This window comes from Engraulis encrasicolus, chromosome 23, assembly GCF_034702125.1.
Source record: "Engraulis encrasicolus isolate BLACKSEA-1 chromosome 23, IST_EnEncr_1.0, whole genome shotgun sequence".
Classification (NCBI taxonomy): domain Eukaryota; kingdom Metazoa; phylum Chordata; class Actinopteri; order Clupeiformes; family Engraulidae; genus Engraulis; species Engraulis encrasicolus.
Window position 1 is genome coordinate 1,761,155 of NC_085879.1, and position 18,175 is coordinate 1,779,329.

Below are 18,175 nucleotides of genomic sequence, written 5' to 3' on the forward strand. Positions count from 1 at the left end.
GTGCTTTGTCATGGTGGGGTGTGCTACCACGATGCTGTTAAGACAGCCCAAACCCTAACCCCTCGGCCTCGGGGGGTGGTTTAATGGCTGGGTAGCTCGGCTCGACTGGTAGCTCATATGGACAGGACACTGTCAAGACCTCCATGAACGAGCAGTGCCCTGTCCTCGGAGCAACTAAATTTAACTCACACAAAGTTCAGCACATTGTGGCCATCTGCACACACTGACTTGACTGCCGACTTTTTATGGCGATCAAGGAGGACTTTACTCCACCGAGGGCCGGCCGGCCTGTGACACACACACACACACACACACACACACACACACACACACACACACACACACAAAACCAGCCAACAACGATGATGGCCCCCATTGCTTTCCCCGGTTGCCTGGGCGACAGACCTGACCCACATGAATGTGATGCCTGATTTGAGGTCGAGGGGTCGCCGGCCTCTGGAGGGGGCTGTGGCAGAGCGCTGGTCTGGCTGGGTGACACACACACACCAGACTCTCCAAAAAAACACGGAGGAAATAGATGTGTGAATGGAGTTTATGTGCCTGTGGGAGAGGAGTCATGGTACGCACAAAGGCCCAACTGAACGCCTCTCATCTCCCTGACAACTGCCATCCTGTTTTCAAGAACTTGGCAGTGTTGCTGTGGGGGGGCTATTGTATAACGTCGTAGTGCAGTAGTCGACCGTACCGTACCTCACTCTGGACATCTTGAGGAACTGAACTCAGTCATCGTGTTATTAATGATGTTCTGTCACATGTTTGGGTTCATTCCCACAGATGAAGCTGAAGACTTGAAGATGAGTTAAAGATGAGTCGTGTGAGTGTGTGTGCATGTGCATGTGCGTGAGTGGGTGCGTGCGTGCGTGCATGTGTGTGTATGTGTGACTGTGTGTATGGGCATTTGCGTGTGCTTTGTATGTGTAAGATGAAGATGCTCTCACAATAAAGAGGCATATTAAAGAGACAGATGTAAGATTAGGCCTACTGTGATTATTCCAAGCCACTGCCACTAATAAAAAAGAACAGCATGCTTTCTATACGTGGAAGCTCCTCGACATTAAAGCATTCCGTCTATTTCAACACCTGGAGTGTCTGACAACTAAAGTACAACACTTCTTTTGTAGAAAAAAGGAAAATGACATTGTTTGTCGGGTAGGCTACAGCTCAAATAGCCCTGACTGCACATATTGTATGGCTCGTTCAGTGTGGTCTTTTGTGTGTTCAAAAGTTCAAGGAGCAGTCCCCTATGGCAGATGCATGGCCTCTGAGCGGATATGCTGCTTGAGTTATCTTAATGAATCCGAGTGTGTGGCTGTAAAGCCCCCAGGCACGAGACACGTCACTCTTTAGGCCAACTCTTAACACTTAACATAAAACTGAGAGAAATAAAACTGATTTGTCGTTGTCGAGGAAAAGTGGGACAACATAATCTCACACAGCACTGGTCTGTCCATTCTCATTACTGGGACTGAAAGAGTTTACTCTAATCTGTAATCACAACACTGTTGATGACACACAGGAGTTTACGCAAAGCCTAGTCACTGATTTAATCGGGCAACCTTCCTTTGGGAGATGTACATTTTGTATATTATGGTAATGTTACCGAGTGGATGGCTAAAAGCCTCAGTAACCATTAGCCTCCACTTGCTATCCCCAGCAGCCAGCACTCCAACGTTGCTGTGTGAACGGTGAAAGCCTCAGCAACCAACAAACACCAAACAGCTTCTAAATTCAATTTACCCTTCATAATTCTGCAGTTTTCTGTAGCCAGTGTGGCTCCGGCATGGAAGTTGGCATCTCATACTGTGTTATAAGCCTATTTGAAACAAACAAACAGTATGGGCCAAAGTTTGCACACACCTTCTCATTCAATGCATTCTCTTTATTTTCGGCCATTTAATTACAGTACATTGTAGATTTTCATGAAAGGCATCAAAATTGTGCATGAACATATATTTATGTGCTTAACAAAACATATAAATTCTAACAGTTTTCCAACAGTGATGTCAGCTGTCTAACCACCTGACGTCAACACGGCACAACCGATAGTCCCACAGGTTTCAACAAGCTTTTTTTTTCGATTTTCAAGTAAAAACACCAAGTCAGTCAAGTTAATCTTAATTGAACACAAAAATCGTCCAATAACTCACATTCATTGTAGAAATAGAATTTCGAGAGGTTTAAGACCAATTTTAGGCACTTGTCGGCACGCATTATACAAACATGTTCTTGATCTGATATTGAGTCACTTGGAATATAGCCAGTTACTTGGAAAAGTCACCTGTGTTGGAAGGAATCTGTGGCAGGGTTTTTCACCTCTCCTTTTACTTTTTTTACCACCTAGATAATCAGGTGGTAAGGTGATAATCAGCTATAGGCCTACACCTAGAATCCTAGATAATCAGCTATACAGACTAGGTGACTAACAATTCTAACGAGTCACTGGATGACTTTTGTGTTCAATTAAGATTGACTTGCCTGGTGTTTATAGGCTACGTGAAAATAGACAAAAAATAAACTTGTTGAAACGTGTAGGCCCATCAGTTGTGTCGTGTTGACGTCAGGTGGATAGATAGCTGACATCACTGTGGGACAACTGCTAGAATTTATATATTTTTCTAAAGCACATAATTCTATGTGATCAGGCACAGTTTTGATGCTCTCTGCGAAAACATACAATGCTGTAAATAGCCTCTAAATAAACAGAAGGCATTAAATGAGAAGGTGTGTTCAAACTTGGCCTAGGCCTATATGTGAACATCAAAATATGTGAAGAAAATGTTTGGCATCCACATGATCTGACATGTGCATTCATTATAAAATACGTAGGCCTAGGGCCTGAGTGGCACTGAATAGGCCTAGGCTATTTAGGCAACCATTATTTTAAATAGTTTTATGTGCCTTTGTGAATTTTTCATATTTTTCCACACGAAGTACACAGTATAGGCTAAAGGCACTGTGATTATATTGCTACAAATCTTACCCACTGTCAATAACTGAAATGCACGACAGCCGACAAAAAGTGGAGATGCCGGGGATTGAACCCGGGGCCTCATACATGCAAAGCATGCGCTCTACCACTGAGCTACATCCCCGCTGCTCTCATCGAAGGAATCATAGTATATCCTCTTTCCGTACTCCCTATCAACCTTTTCCTTTTAATATTCGGCTATTAACCACAACTTGTCACAAATTGAACTCCCTGGTAATGGCATTCACACATACCTTCTTTACATAAACGCTACAAAACATGTCCTTGATTTCTTTGCGTCCTTAGCAAGTCTTCATCAGGGAAGCTCAGGAAGTGTAGGCTATGTCAGGCTGCTAGCATCACAGACTAATCTGACTAGCCATGCAGCTAACATTAGCTGTCGGCCACTTCACCAGTATTTGCAGTGATGTTACAAGTAGCTAGTTGATGTGTTATTGGATTTGTCAGTGGCTATTCACAGCAGATGCAGATATGGCAACATTTGGATGATAATACTGCACAGAGAACGTATCAGCCTCGATTTTTCAAACCATCCGGTATTGGAACTAAAGGCGTTTTTGGAGAATTGTTAGCTCGACGTGGCTAGCTGTTGCTGTGTAGCCAAACATACATCAATTTAAAAAATGTCGAGCTCAACTCTGTTCCAGGGCAAATTGGTGTCAATTATGGAGATACTTGTTAATTCAGCAGTGACGGATATTTGCAGGTTAGTAGACGACGGCGCTGCAGTGTTGCATTTCGAAATTTCCCGAAGCAAATCAGAAAATGAAAACCTCAGGTTGAAATTGCAGTTAATGGAAAGAGAGTTGCAAACAGTGAGAAAGGCTAAGAAGACAGTGAACTCTGTTGGAACTCAGGTGCGTGACTTGTTACATTATTGCGAGCTACTTGTAACAGATTCTCCGAGTCTATAACGTTCTACTGGCATGTGGTTGGTGTGACGATTTTACAGAGTTTGTCCAGATGCAATCGACATAGTTGACCATATTTGGGACAGGAAATTGTGTAATTGAAACTGATGTGCTGTTGCAGTGTGTGGACCTCGGTGGGCGCCAGGAGATATCCACCACGATTAAGCAAGAACAACACAGCAATCTTCAAGAGGAGAAGGGGGAAAGGATAGTTGGTATGACCTTTCTAAAATCTGCTTGATAACAGGTCTTCTGTATGGAGCCTACATATTAATTCAATCTCTCTGCCCATTTTCTGTTTCACCAGCTCTACCCCAATTGATACATGGCCAACTCACCAATGAACCATCCCTAAACCATCACCAGGAATCCATCACAAGACATCACAGGAATGCTAACTTTACTCAGGTCAACAGTCATCAGTCTGGAAGGCCAGCAGAGGGACCTAATGGCGTGACGGAGTCAAATGTTGGAGGATACAGTTCAGGAAGGAACTGTCGATCACTGCCTCAAAGTGACACAACTCACAGGGACCACAGCAGTTTGCCACTCAAGTCTGAGAACAAGTCGAGTTGTGAACAGGATGGCAAATATGATCACAGTGCACATCAACAGGAAGTTCAACCGCCATATCACCAGCAACAGCAGCAGGTCGCCTTCTCTCCCTCAGAGCAGTTCTCCAACCTGAAAGACAGGACTGCCCTCTCATCAGATGTGTGTGAGGTGGAATATGAACTGAATGAGGAAGACTGCCATCAGGATGGCCGGGACAGTAGGCCTACTAGGTCGATACAAGATGTCAGTACTAGACATCAAACGAGACTCAAACAGGAGTCTGATACAGAGGGGAACATTGGTGGGCAACAGTCAGTGCATGCCCCTGCCCCTGCCCCTGGTTCTTTAGACATTTCACCACAGTGCCTTTATCAAACTTCTTCTCAGTTGACCTTTGCTCTCCATGAAGCCACCGGTTGTGGTGGTGGAGTTGGAGGAGGGGGGTCTGCCACAGCAGCTGGCGTGCTAGACCCTTCTGGGCCGACGGCGGCTCGTCCGCACGTGTGCCCGCAGTGCGGCCGCGGGTTCGCCCACACGCACGTGCTGAAGCGCCACCTGGTGGTGCACTCGGGCCTGCGCCCGCACCCGTGCGGCTACTGCGGCAAGCGATTCGCCCTGCGCGACAGCCTGCGTCGCCACCAGCGCATCCACACCGGTGAGCGGCCCTACGGCTGCCACCTGTGTGGAAAGCGTTTCACGCAGCGCACGCACCTCAACATACACCTGTCCGTGCACACTGGCATACGGCCCTTCACTTGCACGCACTGTGGGCGGAGTTTCACGCAGACGCACGTCCTACGCAGGCACATGCGGGTGCACGCTGCGGAGGGGCTGCCGTTTTATCAGGAGGACACGTGAAGTGTCCAGCGTTGGGATGTTAGGTGTTCAGAGTCCAGATTACTGGTAGCTTCTGGAAACTTACAGAGTAATTCAATTGCTATATACATGTCTAATATGAGGAAAATGAGAAATTAGATGCTTTTATATGAGTAAGCACACTTGCTAGGGCTGTATCGATATTGTAGCGAACCGAGAATATGAGACATGCACGATACTGATCACGATACTGTATCAGGGGCAGAGAAGGCAGTATCGTGATGCACCCTTTCAAGGTGCTGTTACCCTTTAGTCCAGAAAACAACCACATGATGTGATGTGATGGTACTTTCAAACTTCAAATCATCATCATTATTATTATTATTTTAAATGTTTATTATTAGTAGCATCTTGTAACATATTCTACCAATAAACTACCATAGTTTTATTTATGATTTTATTTTATAATGTTGGCAAATGTGAAGAAAAAAAAATCAATTGATTTTAAAAGCTATCTTGAAAAAAACGTGGGGTAACTTATATCGAACTGTTGGTCAAAGTCTGTGATACGAACCAAATCGTGAGTTGAGTGTATTGCCCTAACACTAGCCTCTACAATGTGTGTTGCTATATAAGCATTGTAGATGGAATGCATGTGTGTCTTACTCATATATGAGGAAAAACATTTGGGGCACTTTTATAGCACAATATAAGACTTGTATAAGCTTGTATGAATCATTCTGTAAGTTTCCTCTTTTTGCAAGGGGGGTATAGCTATTTTATGGACCAATGCAGTTAAAGGTACATCGCAGCCTCTGCCACGAGGTCTTTGGAATTTTTCTTTAAACAGCTAAACTTCACTGATTGACTGGAGCAAAAAGCCCACTATAAACAACATTGAAAGCAACATTATGTAAATGTTGTTTATTTGAGTCTATTTCTAGTCATGCATATTTTAGATGATGCCATTTGGGGGGGACAAAAGGTTGAGACAATTTACGCTTTATGGTGTGAGATGACATTAACGGTGCAGTCGGCAAATTCAAATTCAATTCAAATTCTGTACAGAGGCGCGTTTTGCCACCAGGCAAGGCAGCAGCCGCTTGGGGGCCCCAAGCCCCTGGATATTGAATTATAGCCCACACTTTACCACAGTAGTGTCGAATTTAGTTCAAATGTTCATTCTTTTGCATTTTCTCTTGGATCCCCCCCTAACCCTAGAATCACCTCTGATTCCGTAATACATTAAATTATGTTACAAAAAAAATAAATTCTACGGCTCCCTTCAAGCCTGTAGTCATGTTTGCAATAATGGCACAGCTCCCTTGTTGTGTTAACCAATCAGAAGGTAACTGGCTTTTGTTTTGTCTAGACAGATAATTACATTTCAGCTGTTTAATGAATGTCTGTTTTGATGTATGGGAAGAATTACCGTGGACAGCTGTTACACTCAATAAATATTTATTACAAGCACAACTTGGTCTAGAAAGGGGCATTGTTTGGAGGATGTAGAGCTGGTTGGGGAGAGAATAATTTTTTTATTTTATTTTACCTCTAAAACTAGCCTCCACAGATCAAGCTGTTTTCAACTTCAGCTCTTTTGGTCATTCATATCGAACTTCCAAAATCCCACATCCAGAACATACATAATGATTGCAAACAAACTTGCTGAAAGCACCTTTAAATTCTGACCTGGATTGGATTCCTGAATCGGAACTGTAAATGAAGATGATTCCGTCTTGTAACCAAATATTTATTTGTTCCAACCAATTGAGGAAGGCAGCCCCATAGAGGCATGCACACGAAGCTGCGCAAATGTGTTTTAATGGATGCAGCCTCTAGGAAACCACAATGGAGACTTCAATATGTGTGTTATTAAATGTATAATGACTGTGTGGTTTTGGTGACTCAAAAGTCTTGGTGAAGACTAAATAATTGTTGTGAAAATCTTAATAAAGTGGTAGCGAGTGTAAATAGAATGTTAAGTGTGGGCTTGAAATGTCATTTGCATTTCTTTGCTGTCTGTTTAGATTATTTAAATCTAGAACATGCATTGCAAATGAATGGTTAAAGACTGCACCCAGATGTTTCAATTGGGGTAGAGTTTCAACCTGTGACTTGCTTTTGCATTCTTAATTAGAAACACACCCTGACATTTGTCACTGTGAAACCATCAGCAAGATTTATATGTGGTGTTGTCCACTTTTTATCCATTTATCTAAGCTGGCCTCTACCTTTATTGAAAAGCCAGACGACTAAGTCACATGCTCACATCACAACCTTTAACCTTTGAAGGTGTTGGTTTTTGAACATTTTAACAAAGTTTCTATTTTCATTGGCATTGGCATCATTGGCAATGACATTCTCCACATTTTCTTCTATGGCCCCAAAATGATTTGCCATGTTCATCTTCCCAACATTACACATGACAAGCTAATAATGTTCATCTTAGAGATGATGTCTTTGGGTATTTTTTTTCTTTAGTGAGAGTTTCTTTGTCTGGTAGCTTCCAGCATTTCATCTGTCTGTTATTCTGTCTGCCTCTGTTTTGCTGAGGTTACCCAACTGATGTGTTTCTAAACAAAACTTCATTCCTTCATGATTAATGTCAGGCTTCCAGTCATAACCCCCCCACCCCCTCCCCTGCTCTACTATCACCAGCAGGACACACAGAAAGTGTGAGATAATCCCCCAACTGCAGAGCTGTTGTGGCATCTGAACAACATGTGTGGGATCATGTGATAGGTTTCCCATTATTGCCCAATATTTTCTCAAGAATAAAAAAGGTTTGTCGCCTATTTTTGGCTCTGAAATTCAAGTCTAAACAAAGGAGTGGGGTTTGACTGGATGCTGGACAGTTATGACTACCCTCCACTCTCCCTCTGTTGTTTCTACAGCCCACAGAGGATTGGTGGATGAGGTGATGATAAATTCCAAGAAGGAGGGCCCCTCAGACTTTGCCCCACCTCTCTTTCCAAAAACAAAAACAAAAAACTGCATTTAGCTCAACAAAAACAATGTAGTTGCATTTAACTTGTCTAGATCGTTTAGTTCATTGGAGAGTGTGGTATGCAAACTAGTATTGCACAGAGATCCATTTTACTCTAGAGCTTCTGATTACCCCTCCCTCTGAACCTCCGCTGAGACTTCCTCTGCATTCTCCCCCTCCTCCTCTTGTGCGAAGTCCAGCCCCTACTTTCCTCTGGAGTGTCCATGGAAATGGAGGGAGAGAGGTAAGTAACCACTGGTTATATGTTTGATTTGTAACAATGAGAAGCAAGTTGTATAGTTGACTATAAGGACCTTGTTAGTGATGTTCAAGAGTGCATTGTAGGCTACTGTCAGGAATATGGAGCATTGTGGCTTCGGGAATGCAAAGCTTTTGGGTTTCAAGTTTTTGTGCGCAGATGTTTCACTTCACTGTTTCACCCCCAACCCCCACGGTCCACTCCTCTCCCTGCTCTGTATCGCTCTCTGTCACACACGCACGCACGCACACACACATGGCCGTAACTATGATCGATCTATGATCAACAATGGTAAATACAGTCTGTATGCCACCATCTATTCCCAATTATTTACCTCAAACACAGCCCATATTTTAAAATCATTAGTTGAAATATTCCATCTATAGACAAAATAGACAAAAATCAAAATATTTGGAAGCCTTGCGACAGTCGTGCGAGTCATGGATACACATTGCAAGACAAGTGTTCACGTCAAAGATTGTGGAGCGCATCCTTAAGGCAGGGAGTAATGAAAACCAACTTATACAGTGTGTAGTACAGCGCGCAGTATTTGACCCCGATATTTGAAAATGTCTCGTTACTGCCCTGCACACACACACGCACACACACACACACACACACACACACACACACACACACACACACACACACACACACACACACACACACACACACACACACACACACACACACACACCTTTCATCATCCATCAGCCATTATTTCACAGAATAATAAAACAATCTCTGTCACACACTCTCTCTGACACACATAGAACACGCACACAAGAGACCACAGAAGTTCACTTCTTAATAATATTTTTTTCATGTCTTGTGTTTTTTTCCTCCCTGTTTTCCCCCACAGTGCAGAGTCAAGCCGTAAAGTGAATGGGGAGACGGCTGGAGAAGATGCATTGGTGGGAGGCAACAAACCCCTGCACCGCTTCCTACGAATACAACCCAAATTCATTGGGGTCAGTTGCACTTACACACACTCGAGCAAATGTTGCGCAATGCTGGGCCTCACTATAGTATGTCCCCTCTTATGCTTTGCATGTCGGTGTTAGCAGAGATGTTTAGATATGTAATACTGCATTTGTTGTAGTCATGTTATAATAACAAAAATGAGATCTTCATCGTCCCATCTAATTGTTGTGGTAATGATTTCATTGAATAGAACTGAACAATGCTTTGTGTGTTAGCAGGCATGTTTTAATGTGAAATAGGGTACTGCACATGTTGTGTTATTTTATGTGTTTTATTTTATTTTATGTTATTCAAAGTGATTCAACATAATCAAATGTCCTAATTGTGGCAATCATTTCACTGAATTGAATTGAACCGTCAATTGCTTTCTAATGGATGTGATGTGTTCATTACAGCTTTGTATAGGCCCATATTTTTGTTACAACATGCCATGAGTTAGGAATGTTGCTGCCTGTCAACATAAAACTTTCAGCAATAATTCGATCTGCCAAACTTTTCAACTAGTGAGGTTGTGTGTGGTGTATAATGTAGGCTATACTCATAGAAGAACCTGTATCAGAGACGTTCTGGACATGAACGGGTGTGATTCGTGACACCAATATGTTGTGAGCTTCCATATCTTCCACTTTTCTGGCAAAAAGAGCCAATTGCCTACTGAACTCCACTGTCATTGATCCAATCATCTTGCAAGCAATGTTGCTCATGCACAGTTGAAAAATATAGGGAAATAGCTGCCCAAAGTACATGTAGCTGACCCAAGGCAACCCCCCAAGATGACATGGCCATTTAGCCAGACCAATCATTCGAAGAGAGTTAAAATTGTGATAACCAGACGCGATAACTCACATACACTCCAAGAACTGAAGATGACTTCAAGTTCTGGATAAGAAATGGTGTGAAGGATGCACATGGTGCCCAGGAAGAGCCCCGGGGTGTGTTTCTCAAAAGCAGAGTTGCTGTCCAATCAGCAGCTTGGGTCTTGGTCAATGGGAAACTGCATTGCAAACAACAAAAAGTTCTGGTTTTCAGAAATGCACCCCTGTTTTTCATTGCTTCAGTAGAGGCCACCTTCTGAGCCAGCAGCTACTGTAAGGAAGGACACTCTAAGCCTTGTATTCTTCTAGCCTAGAAATCTAGACGCCCCTAGCGACCGCAAATTGAATTTGCTCCCGGGGGCAGTCTAGCGGACCCCGGTCAAATCGCGAGGGGGGCCGGGCTACCTAGTAAACAGGAAACTTTATTTTTCTCCGTCCGTGCTACGTACAGCACGAAAGTGTTTACTTAATTTAAAAAGCCTGGATGATGATACATGTCGTGGCTGACATGGATTGATGTAATAATACACCATGAACTTATCGGACACAAATATCACACCACATTACCATTTGATCATTCGATGTTTTAAACTAGCTCGGTAAGCTAATTTGAGCATTTTACAGAACCAGATAGTCACACGCTATTATCAGACCACTACTGTAGGTGTAGAATGAAATAGAGTTCTTCAGCGGAAGCGGAAGCATGTAGTAGATTGTAGTCTTTCATGTTAGCATTTAAGGACGTCCTGGTTCCTATCGGCTTCCGGCCTCCATTGGGAATGAATAGGGGTAAATTTCAAATAAGCTCCGAGTGCAAGCACGCGCTTAGCGAACCCCCGCAAACTGTCGAGGGTGTTAAAAATAGGCTGTAGGTATGACATGGTTGATCATTTTGTGTCAAACTTCGACATAAATACGATGTTGCGTCCATATGCTAAACCCGGAAGCTTTTGGCGACTACAGAAACGGCGCCAGTATCTAACGGCATGTACGTGCGGAAGGTTGTACCCATGGCAACCAAAGGAAAGTATGTAGTTCGGAAGTTTTAATGATCAGAAAGGGGTTAGCAATATTGAATTATAATCGTCATGATTTAACATGTGAATACACCAACATGATGATACGATCCGTTCCACTAATGAGAAAGGGATGCGGGGACACGCTAATGTTCGTTGTTGCCGTGCAACTTATATTTTTGCCAAACCTGAATCTCTATGGCGTTTTGCAATGTAAAAAATCGCCATGGAACCGGTAGTCCAAACGCACTGCTCCCTTGGGGCGACATTGGGGGCTGCCACCTTGCATGGGTGAAGCATTTGCAATTTCATTGTGTGCAATGTGCAGGGAACACTTGTGTGCGTGCCGTTGAGTGCCAAGGCATTTTGATAGACAACCGTTATCCCGCCCACACTTTCTCCCAGCTCACCTAGACCCTTGTACAGCTTTTTGCGGTACGGGTCTGGCTCGCTAGGCTAGTATTCTTCAGTTTTGAGCCTTGTATTCTTCAGTTTTGGTCGATGAAAGCATGTACTAAATGTTGTAGGGCGAGGTAGGATAGGGAGTGGGGAGTATGCCCCTAGTGGGAAGGTTTCAGGTGCGAATGCCATACTGTTCGTGGCTGAAGGGCCCTTGAGCAAGGTACCATTAATGACTGTTTGGTGCATTGGACAAAAGTGTCATCTAAGTGAAGTGAAGTCAAAGCCCAACTGGGAAACTCCTACTCCCATTGTCATTGTGACACAGCACTCCACAGCACACAAGTGTTCCCTGCACACTGCACACAATGAAATTGCAAATGCTTCACCCATGCAAGGTGGCAGCCCCCAATGTCGCCCCAAGGGAGCAGTGCAGCGGGGCGGTACCATGCTCAGGGTACCTCAGTCATGGAGGAGAATGGGAGTGAGCACTGGTTAATTACTCCCTCCACCAACCTGGCGGGTCGGGAGTCGAATCCGCAACCTTTGGGCTACAAGTCTGACGGTCTAACTGCTTACCCATGACTGCCCATATGCAGTAGGCCCTATAAGTGGCATAACATAATGTAACTAGATTGCATTCTCATAGAAAATGCTGGAAGCGGGCTTGCCTTTTGGGGCAGAGATGAAACAAAGTACTATTGAGAAAACAAAGCTAAAAGAAATGTTGGAAAAAATCCATCCACCCAGTCAGAAGTTATGGGCCAAACAATTCAGCCATCTTGGATTCAGCCATCTTGAAAGTGTTGTAGCTCTGCGTTTTGAGGATATACTAAATGACATACATGGTATATTAAGTTGGCTAAGGAACACTGCATATGATATCATTTTGAAAATCAACATGGGTCTGAGTGGGATTCGAACTCACAACCTCCATATCTGTAATCCAGCACCTTTGCCATTGATACTAAATGACATACATGGTATTTGAAGTTGGCTAAGGAACACTGCATATGATATAATTTTGAAAATCAACATGTGTCCGAGTGGGATTCGAACTCCCAACCTCCATATCTCTAATCCAGCACATTTGCCATTGATACTAAATGACATACATGGCATTTTAAGTTGGCTAAGGAACACTGCATATGATATAATTTTGAAAATCAACATGTGTCCGAGTGGGATTCGAACTCCCAACCTCCATATCTGTAATCCAGCACCTTTGTCATTGATACTAAATGACATACATGTTATTTTTTAAATTGACTAGAGAACAGTGCATATGATATAATTTTGAAAATCAACATGAGTCCGAGCGGGATTCAAATTCCCAACCTCCATATTTTTAATGCAGGACAGCTGGCTGACTGAAACATTCCAGCAAGACAATATCACCAGAGATTCTATAAGTATAGAGATATGCCAACACAATAGGTTTCTATGGGCACCTAACGCGACCAGGTTCCGGTCTGCCTAAAGGGGCGTGTCATAATGCTCCTACAATGAATAGAACAGTCCTTAGGTCTGCCTAGGTCTGCCTAAGGGGGGCCATAATAGAACCAGGAAACAATGGGCCAATGGAACCTCTCTCTCTCTACTCTCTCTGATATCACATTGCATTGAAGAGCTGAACAATAGACTTCTAGAATTGTAGTTGCAGGTGCTCGTTAAGAATAGAATGTTGAGAGAAAGTGACAGTTGAGATGGAACCCTATATTGGCTACACCTGTTCTGATTGACTGAATGGCACTTGGTATGGTGCTCTAAGGCAGAGGGCAGAATCCAAAACAGTTTCTAGGGCTTTAGATTATCGTTGTAAAAAAAACTAATAAGAATTGGCACATGTCCTGCTCACAGATCGGAGTCATATGTTTGATCTCTCTAACAGTCCTTGAATTAAGTTTATAGGTTAAACGGTTCAGTCACAAATGGACCTCTTGTGGGACATGCGCTGACCTCTTGAAAAAGGCACTTCAAGCCACAATGGGAAAAGGCCATAGAGCCAGCCCTGTCGTTTTTACACACCTGCCATTTAAAAAGTAATGGGAGTTGGGAGATGAAACTTTGACAATTTGTAGACATCCCATAGAGCTCGCTAACAACGCTAACAACAACTAAACTTCTAGGTGAAAGTGTTGATGTTTTATGACCGAAAAAGCCTCCTACACTCTAATCTCTAGAGCAGGGGTCAGGAACCTTTTTGGTGGAGAGAGCCATAAACGCCAACATTTTTAAAAGTAATTTTCATGAGAGCCATAGGCCTATCATTATAAAAACACTGAATACAATCAAAAGCATGTATTTCAATTAAGCCCAACAATTTTAGAGTGTATTGTCAAGTTATTGCTTTTATTGATCTGCAACTTCATTATGGCGAGGGTCTGAGAGAATTTAGTATTTCTTAGATGTAATTTCCTGCATTTTAACACTTGTTAACCTCCCTTGTCCCGTTTCAACTCAATATGGAACCCATACTTTCATTTATAAATATAGGACGATTCCTTATTTCAAGGGATGGTTGGCAACCCTAAATAAGTAAGAGCCATATACAGTTCCCAAAAGAGCCACATGTGGCTCTAGAGCCATAGGTTCCTGACCCCTGCTCTAGAATGGCGGAACCTTGGTTCATGAAGGTTCTACCATTGACAAAATCGCCAAAAACGGGAAAACGACAAGAGACGCGCTATATCACTAGAAATGATCTCCAAGCCGAGCCGGTCGTTTTAGTGTTTGAACGGTGTCTCTATCTCGAAAGGCCTAGGAGGAGATCCATTTTCTATTTTTACTGCCCTGCACAAGAGAACCAAGAAATAAACAGGATTTAGAGATTACTAGAATCGGGCCTTGCTCTGCAAGCCCGCTTAATAATCATGCAAGACATTGAAGCCACTTGTCTTGTCCTCTGTTAACAGATTGTGTTGATGTTCTTTGGTGTCAATGAGATGATGATGGGCTTCGGGCTGATGAAAGAAGACATCAGGACCTCAGCGTCACTATACCTTCCGTTCTGGCAGGCCGCTTTGGTAGGCTACATGCTCATGTGTGCAATCAGTCAGTCTTCTGTGGTATAACGTGTATTCACAGATTGTTGTTGTTATGACTGCCATATTAAGTAGAACGCTTTGTTACTGTACAATAAATAGTTTACACATTTTCAAACAGTCCTTGGTACATACTGTACAGTTGCATCTGTTGCAGCAAAATGATATTGGACTGATGTTTTTTCCCCTTTAGCTTGCAATCTGTGGAAGCTTGTCGATCCACAGCCACACCTACCCATCCAAAAAAATGGCAAGTCTTTGATGTGCTCTGACATCAAATGTCATCCACGATTTTCTTTTATCTAAATACGGGTCAAACTGTTGTTTCTTTTCTCATTCTTCCTCTCTTCTTCATCAGGTCACGGTTTGTCTGGCCATGTACGTTGTCACAATACTAGCAGGCTTCATGACGGTCTTTTTCAGAATATCTTGCATAATTCATTTTTGTTTTTGGGGATTATTCTCTGAAGCACACCACCGCTTGGTGAGTATATAGCCTATGCTACCGAAAATCTTTTGTTTGTGTAAGCACCCAACACTCATCTTCACACACTTTTTCCTCTGATGTATGTCCAGTTAGAAATATGCAGTGCTTACATTTTATAAATACTGCTGCTTCTCTCTGATCTCTCACTACAGTACTTATGTTACAGTGCTGATTAGTAGTCTACACTCTGGCGAAGCCATCCTACAGTATGTAGGCCTACTTCCACTCAAAGATTTTGGCTCCTCGCACATAGTCTGGCGAAACCCTCCTAGCTCGGTTCACTCACTGTTTAGCCAATCAGTAAACAGTTGAGAGTGGTGACACAGAACTCAGAGTTCATTACCGATTGGTTAAGCTAACATTATTCACACTTTTGTTTTGTTATTTGTATGCTTCTGCAACACTATATCATAACAGTCATGCTAATAAAGCGCAATTTTAATTTGAATTTGGAACTCCAATGAATTTAAATGTCAGAGTAAGCTCAGACCATAACCCACCCTCCATGGAGACCGATTCCTCTAGCTTTCGCCAGACTGTTTGACGTAGTCAACAGTTGACTTTCACCCAGGCTAAGTCTACACGCCCCTTTTCAAATGCCAGGTCTGTGTGATGTAAAAAAGACAAATCATTTGTCTGTAGACAAATCATTTGTGTGTAGACGTTTAATATGAATTGTATCTCATTTTCGGCTCTTCCTCTTTTATCTCTTTCTCCTTTATCTTTCCTTTCTCTGTCTCTCCCACCATTCCAGGCTCAACTAGTTAGCACAGAGTCACTGTTACTCACATCAGCACTCATTGTGATCGTCCTCCTTATTGTTCTCTGTTCCTATGCCTCGGCATCCCTCAAATCCTCAAACACACAGGTAAGTGACCAGACATAATAGATTATGAGACGTGATTAAAACATTTTTTTTCATCTGTGTTGGCTGGGAAAGTTGTCCAGCTGTATGGTGTTGTATAGTGTTGTGGCTTTTCTGAATAGGCTTTAGCCACACTTTTACCCATTGTGTCCTGGAGACACATATACGCTGCATTCAGGTTCTTGAGATTTGAGCTGTTTTATTAAAAATGTGGGTAAATCTGAGCTGAATGAACACATTCTAATGCAAAATGGGGGTCATAGCTTTTAAATGCAACTTATTTTATATTTGTATGTGCTTCAGAGGCTGCGATATTTAGGATTTATTAGGAAAAGTGCACCCTTTCCCAAAAAGGGCTTAGGACAAAATGGGTTAATTGGGTGTCAGGCATGGTGTATGGGAGAATATCATTGTTGTGTAATGACTGACTTATATGATGCTATTTTTATTCTTTCCTTTAGATCATTGTACGGCAACATTTGACCGTCACAGACACGGAGAATACCAGGGAATAAACAGAGCACAGTGAGTGCTCCATCGGTGGAGGCAAATCGTCGATGAATATTACCCATGCCCACTAACACAGACATTGTATGCTGTCAAATTGCTTCTCTTTAAACACCTATTTTGTTATCTCGCCATCTCGAACAAGATATCTTACAGATTCATGAATCATAATTCAAGAGCAAATCGTCTCAGCAAAGTTGATGGATTTTGTTTAGGCACATTCCCAACATCAAGGACATACAATGGGCAAAAAATACAATGGCCAAGCGCATTAAAAAGGACAGACAGCTATGGATACAGGGGCTCAGGCAGGGAACTGTAAGTGCCCAGCAGACATTGGACATCAGGCAATACTGACTGGTAACAAAGAACATAAACGTGCATCCAGTGGTAAAGTGCATGCAGTGCATAGATGACAGAGAGGTACATTGCATGGACTGGCATTGCAGGCACAGATGGGCAAGCATTGTGTTAGCCCTAAGACCACATTGTTCCATAAGTGCTATCCAGACCTGACTAAATCCCATTTCACCCCTTCGCCCTACGCCTTTCCCCTTTCCCATTTTGCATGTTCACGTGTAGGGGGAGTGGCGTCCCATTTCTCGTTAAGACAGAGGCGTAGGGGGAAGGGGAAGGGCTTTCTACCCGTCCAAATGGAGATTTTCCGATACCACACTCAAAATGGAGGGCTACAACAGATTTCCCCGAATGCATTGCGAATGCCTTAAAAATTTGGCGGCAAGCCGCGGCATCCACAACAGCGCACAAATGTAAGTATTTTCACCATAGTTCACGGTTGGCCCTTTTCTCCATGAAACGCACATGAAACAATTATTTACCTCAACACAATGCATGGAAGTCATGAAGGTTTTGCAAGGATTGTGCAACACTGTTGCAGGGGTTTGGTTCTAAGGGGTGGCAGGGGGTGGTATTTTCCCCCCAAGAAATATGATTTGCCACCCCAGTTAAGAGCCCTGATTGTGACCAATAGCCTGAATGCTTGACATAATTTCAGGCATAGAACTTTAGGTTGCAGGGTTTCACTTTAAAGGAGAATTCCGGCCAGTTTGGATTAATATCCCATCTTGGGTGGACCGAGGGAAAGGGATGAAAGGCAAAACCGCGAGAAATTTTCATGCCTGCTGCGCAAAGTTGTTCAATTGCGCTGTTTTCGGTTAAAACCTGACCCTTCGGGCACGTATTTGACCTGTTTTAAAGCTCCTAGCGTGCATTAAAACCCTTTTGAACGCGTTGGCCGTGGTGTGTGGGTCCATACAAGTCGATCTAGTGGTTCACATTTCCATTAGGTAGCATAGGTACGATACAACAGGAGTTTTCAAAAGTGGCGCACCTACCTCTTTCAGCTTCCGCCTTCCAACTACGTCCGCAAAATGGTTCGCCAAAGTGATACTTCATAGTAATCCATTTTATTTTTGTCCACAAAAGACGAGCCACAAGAAACATATTCACATGTTTTCATGTCCTGAGTTGTTATTGTCGCGCAGATTCACTTCTCTG

General features: G+C 43.0%; 2 protein-coding genes and 1 non-coding gene across 3 annotated transcripts; 2 read left to right on the forward strand and 1 right to left on the reverse strand.

The window, feature by feature from the left end:
- Positions 1 to 3,041: 3,041 nt before the first annotated feature.
- Positions 3,042 to 3,113, reverse strand: trnaa-ugc (transfer RNA alanine (anticodon UGC)). Its single transcript has one exon. It is a non-coding gene; the product is annotated as a tRNA-Ala (tRNA).
- A 299-nt stretch (positions 3,114 to 3,412) lies between these two features.
- LOC134440580 (zinc finger protein 467-like) lies at positions 3,413 to 6,581 on the forward strand. Its single transcript, XM_063190698.1, has 3 exons — positions 3,413 to 3,867; positions 4,043 to 4,136; positions 4,229 to 6,581. The coding sequence occupies exons 1-3, from the start codon at positions 3,634 to 3,636 to the stop codon at positions 5,332 to 5,334; spliced, it is 1,434 nt and encodes a 477-aa protein (XP_063046768.1). The 5' UTR covers positions 3,413 to 3,633; the 3' UTR covers positions 5,335 to 6,581.
- A 1,867-nt stretch (positions 6,582 to 8,448) lies between these two features.
- Positions 8,449 to 17,645, forward strand: si:ch1073-291c23.2 (uncharacterized protein LOC799862 homolog). Its single transcript, XM_063189597.1, has 7 exons — positions 8,449 to 8,525; positions 9,403 to 9,511; positions 14,670 to 14,780; positions 14,992 to 15,048; positions 15,157 to 15,282; positions 16,040 to 16,153; positions 16,612 to 17,645. The coding sequence occupies exons 1-7, from the start codon at positions 8,506 to 8,508 to the stop codon at positions 16,663 to 16,665; spliced, it is 591 nt and encodes a 196-aa protein (XP_063045667.1). The 5' UTR covers positions 8,449 to 8,505; the 3' UTR covers positions 16,666 to 17,645.
- The last annotated feature ends 530 nt before the right edge of the window (positions 17,646 to 18,175 follow it).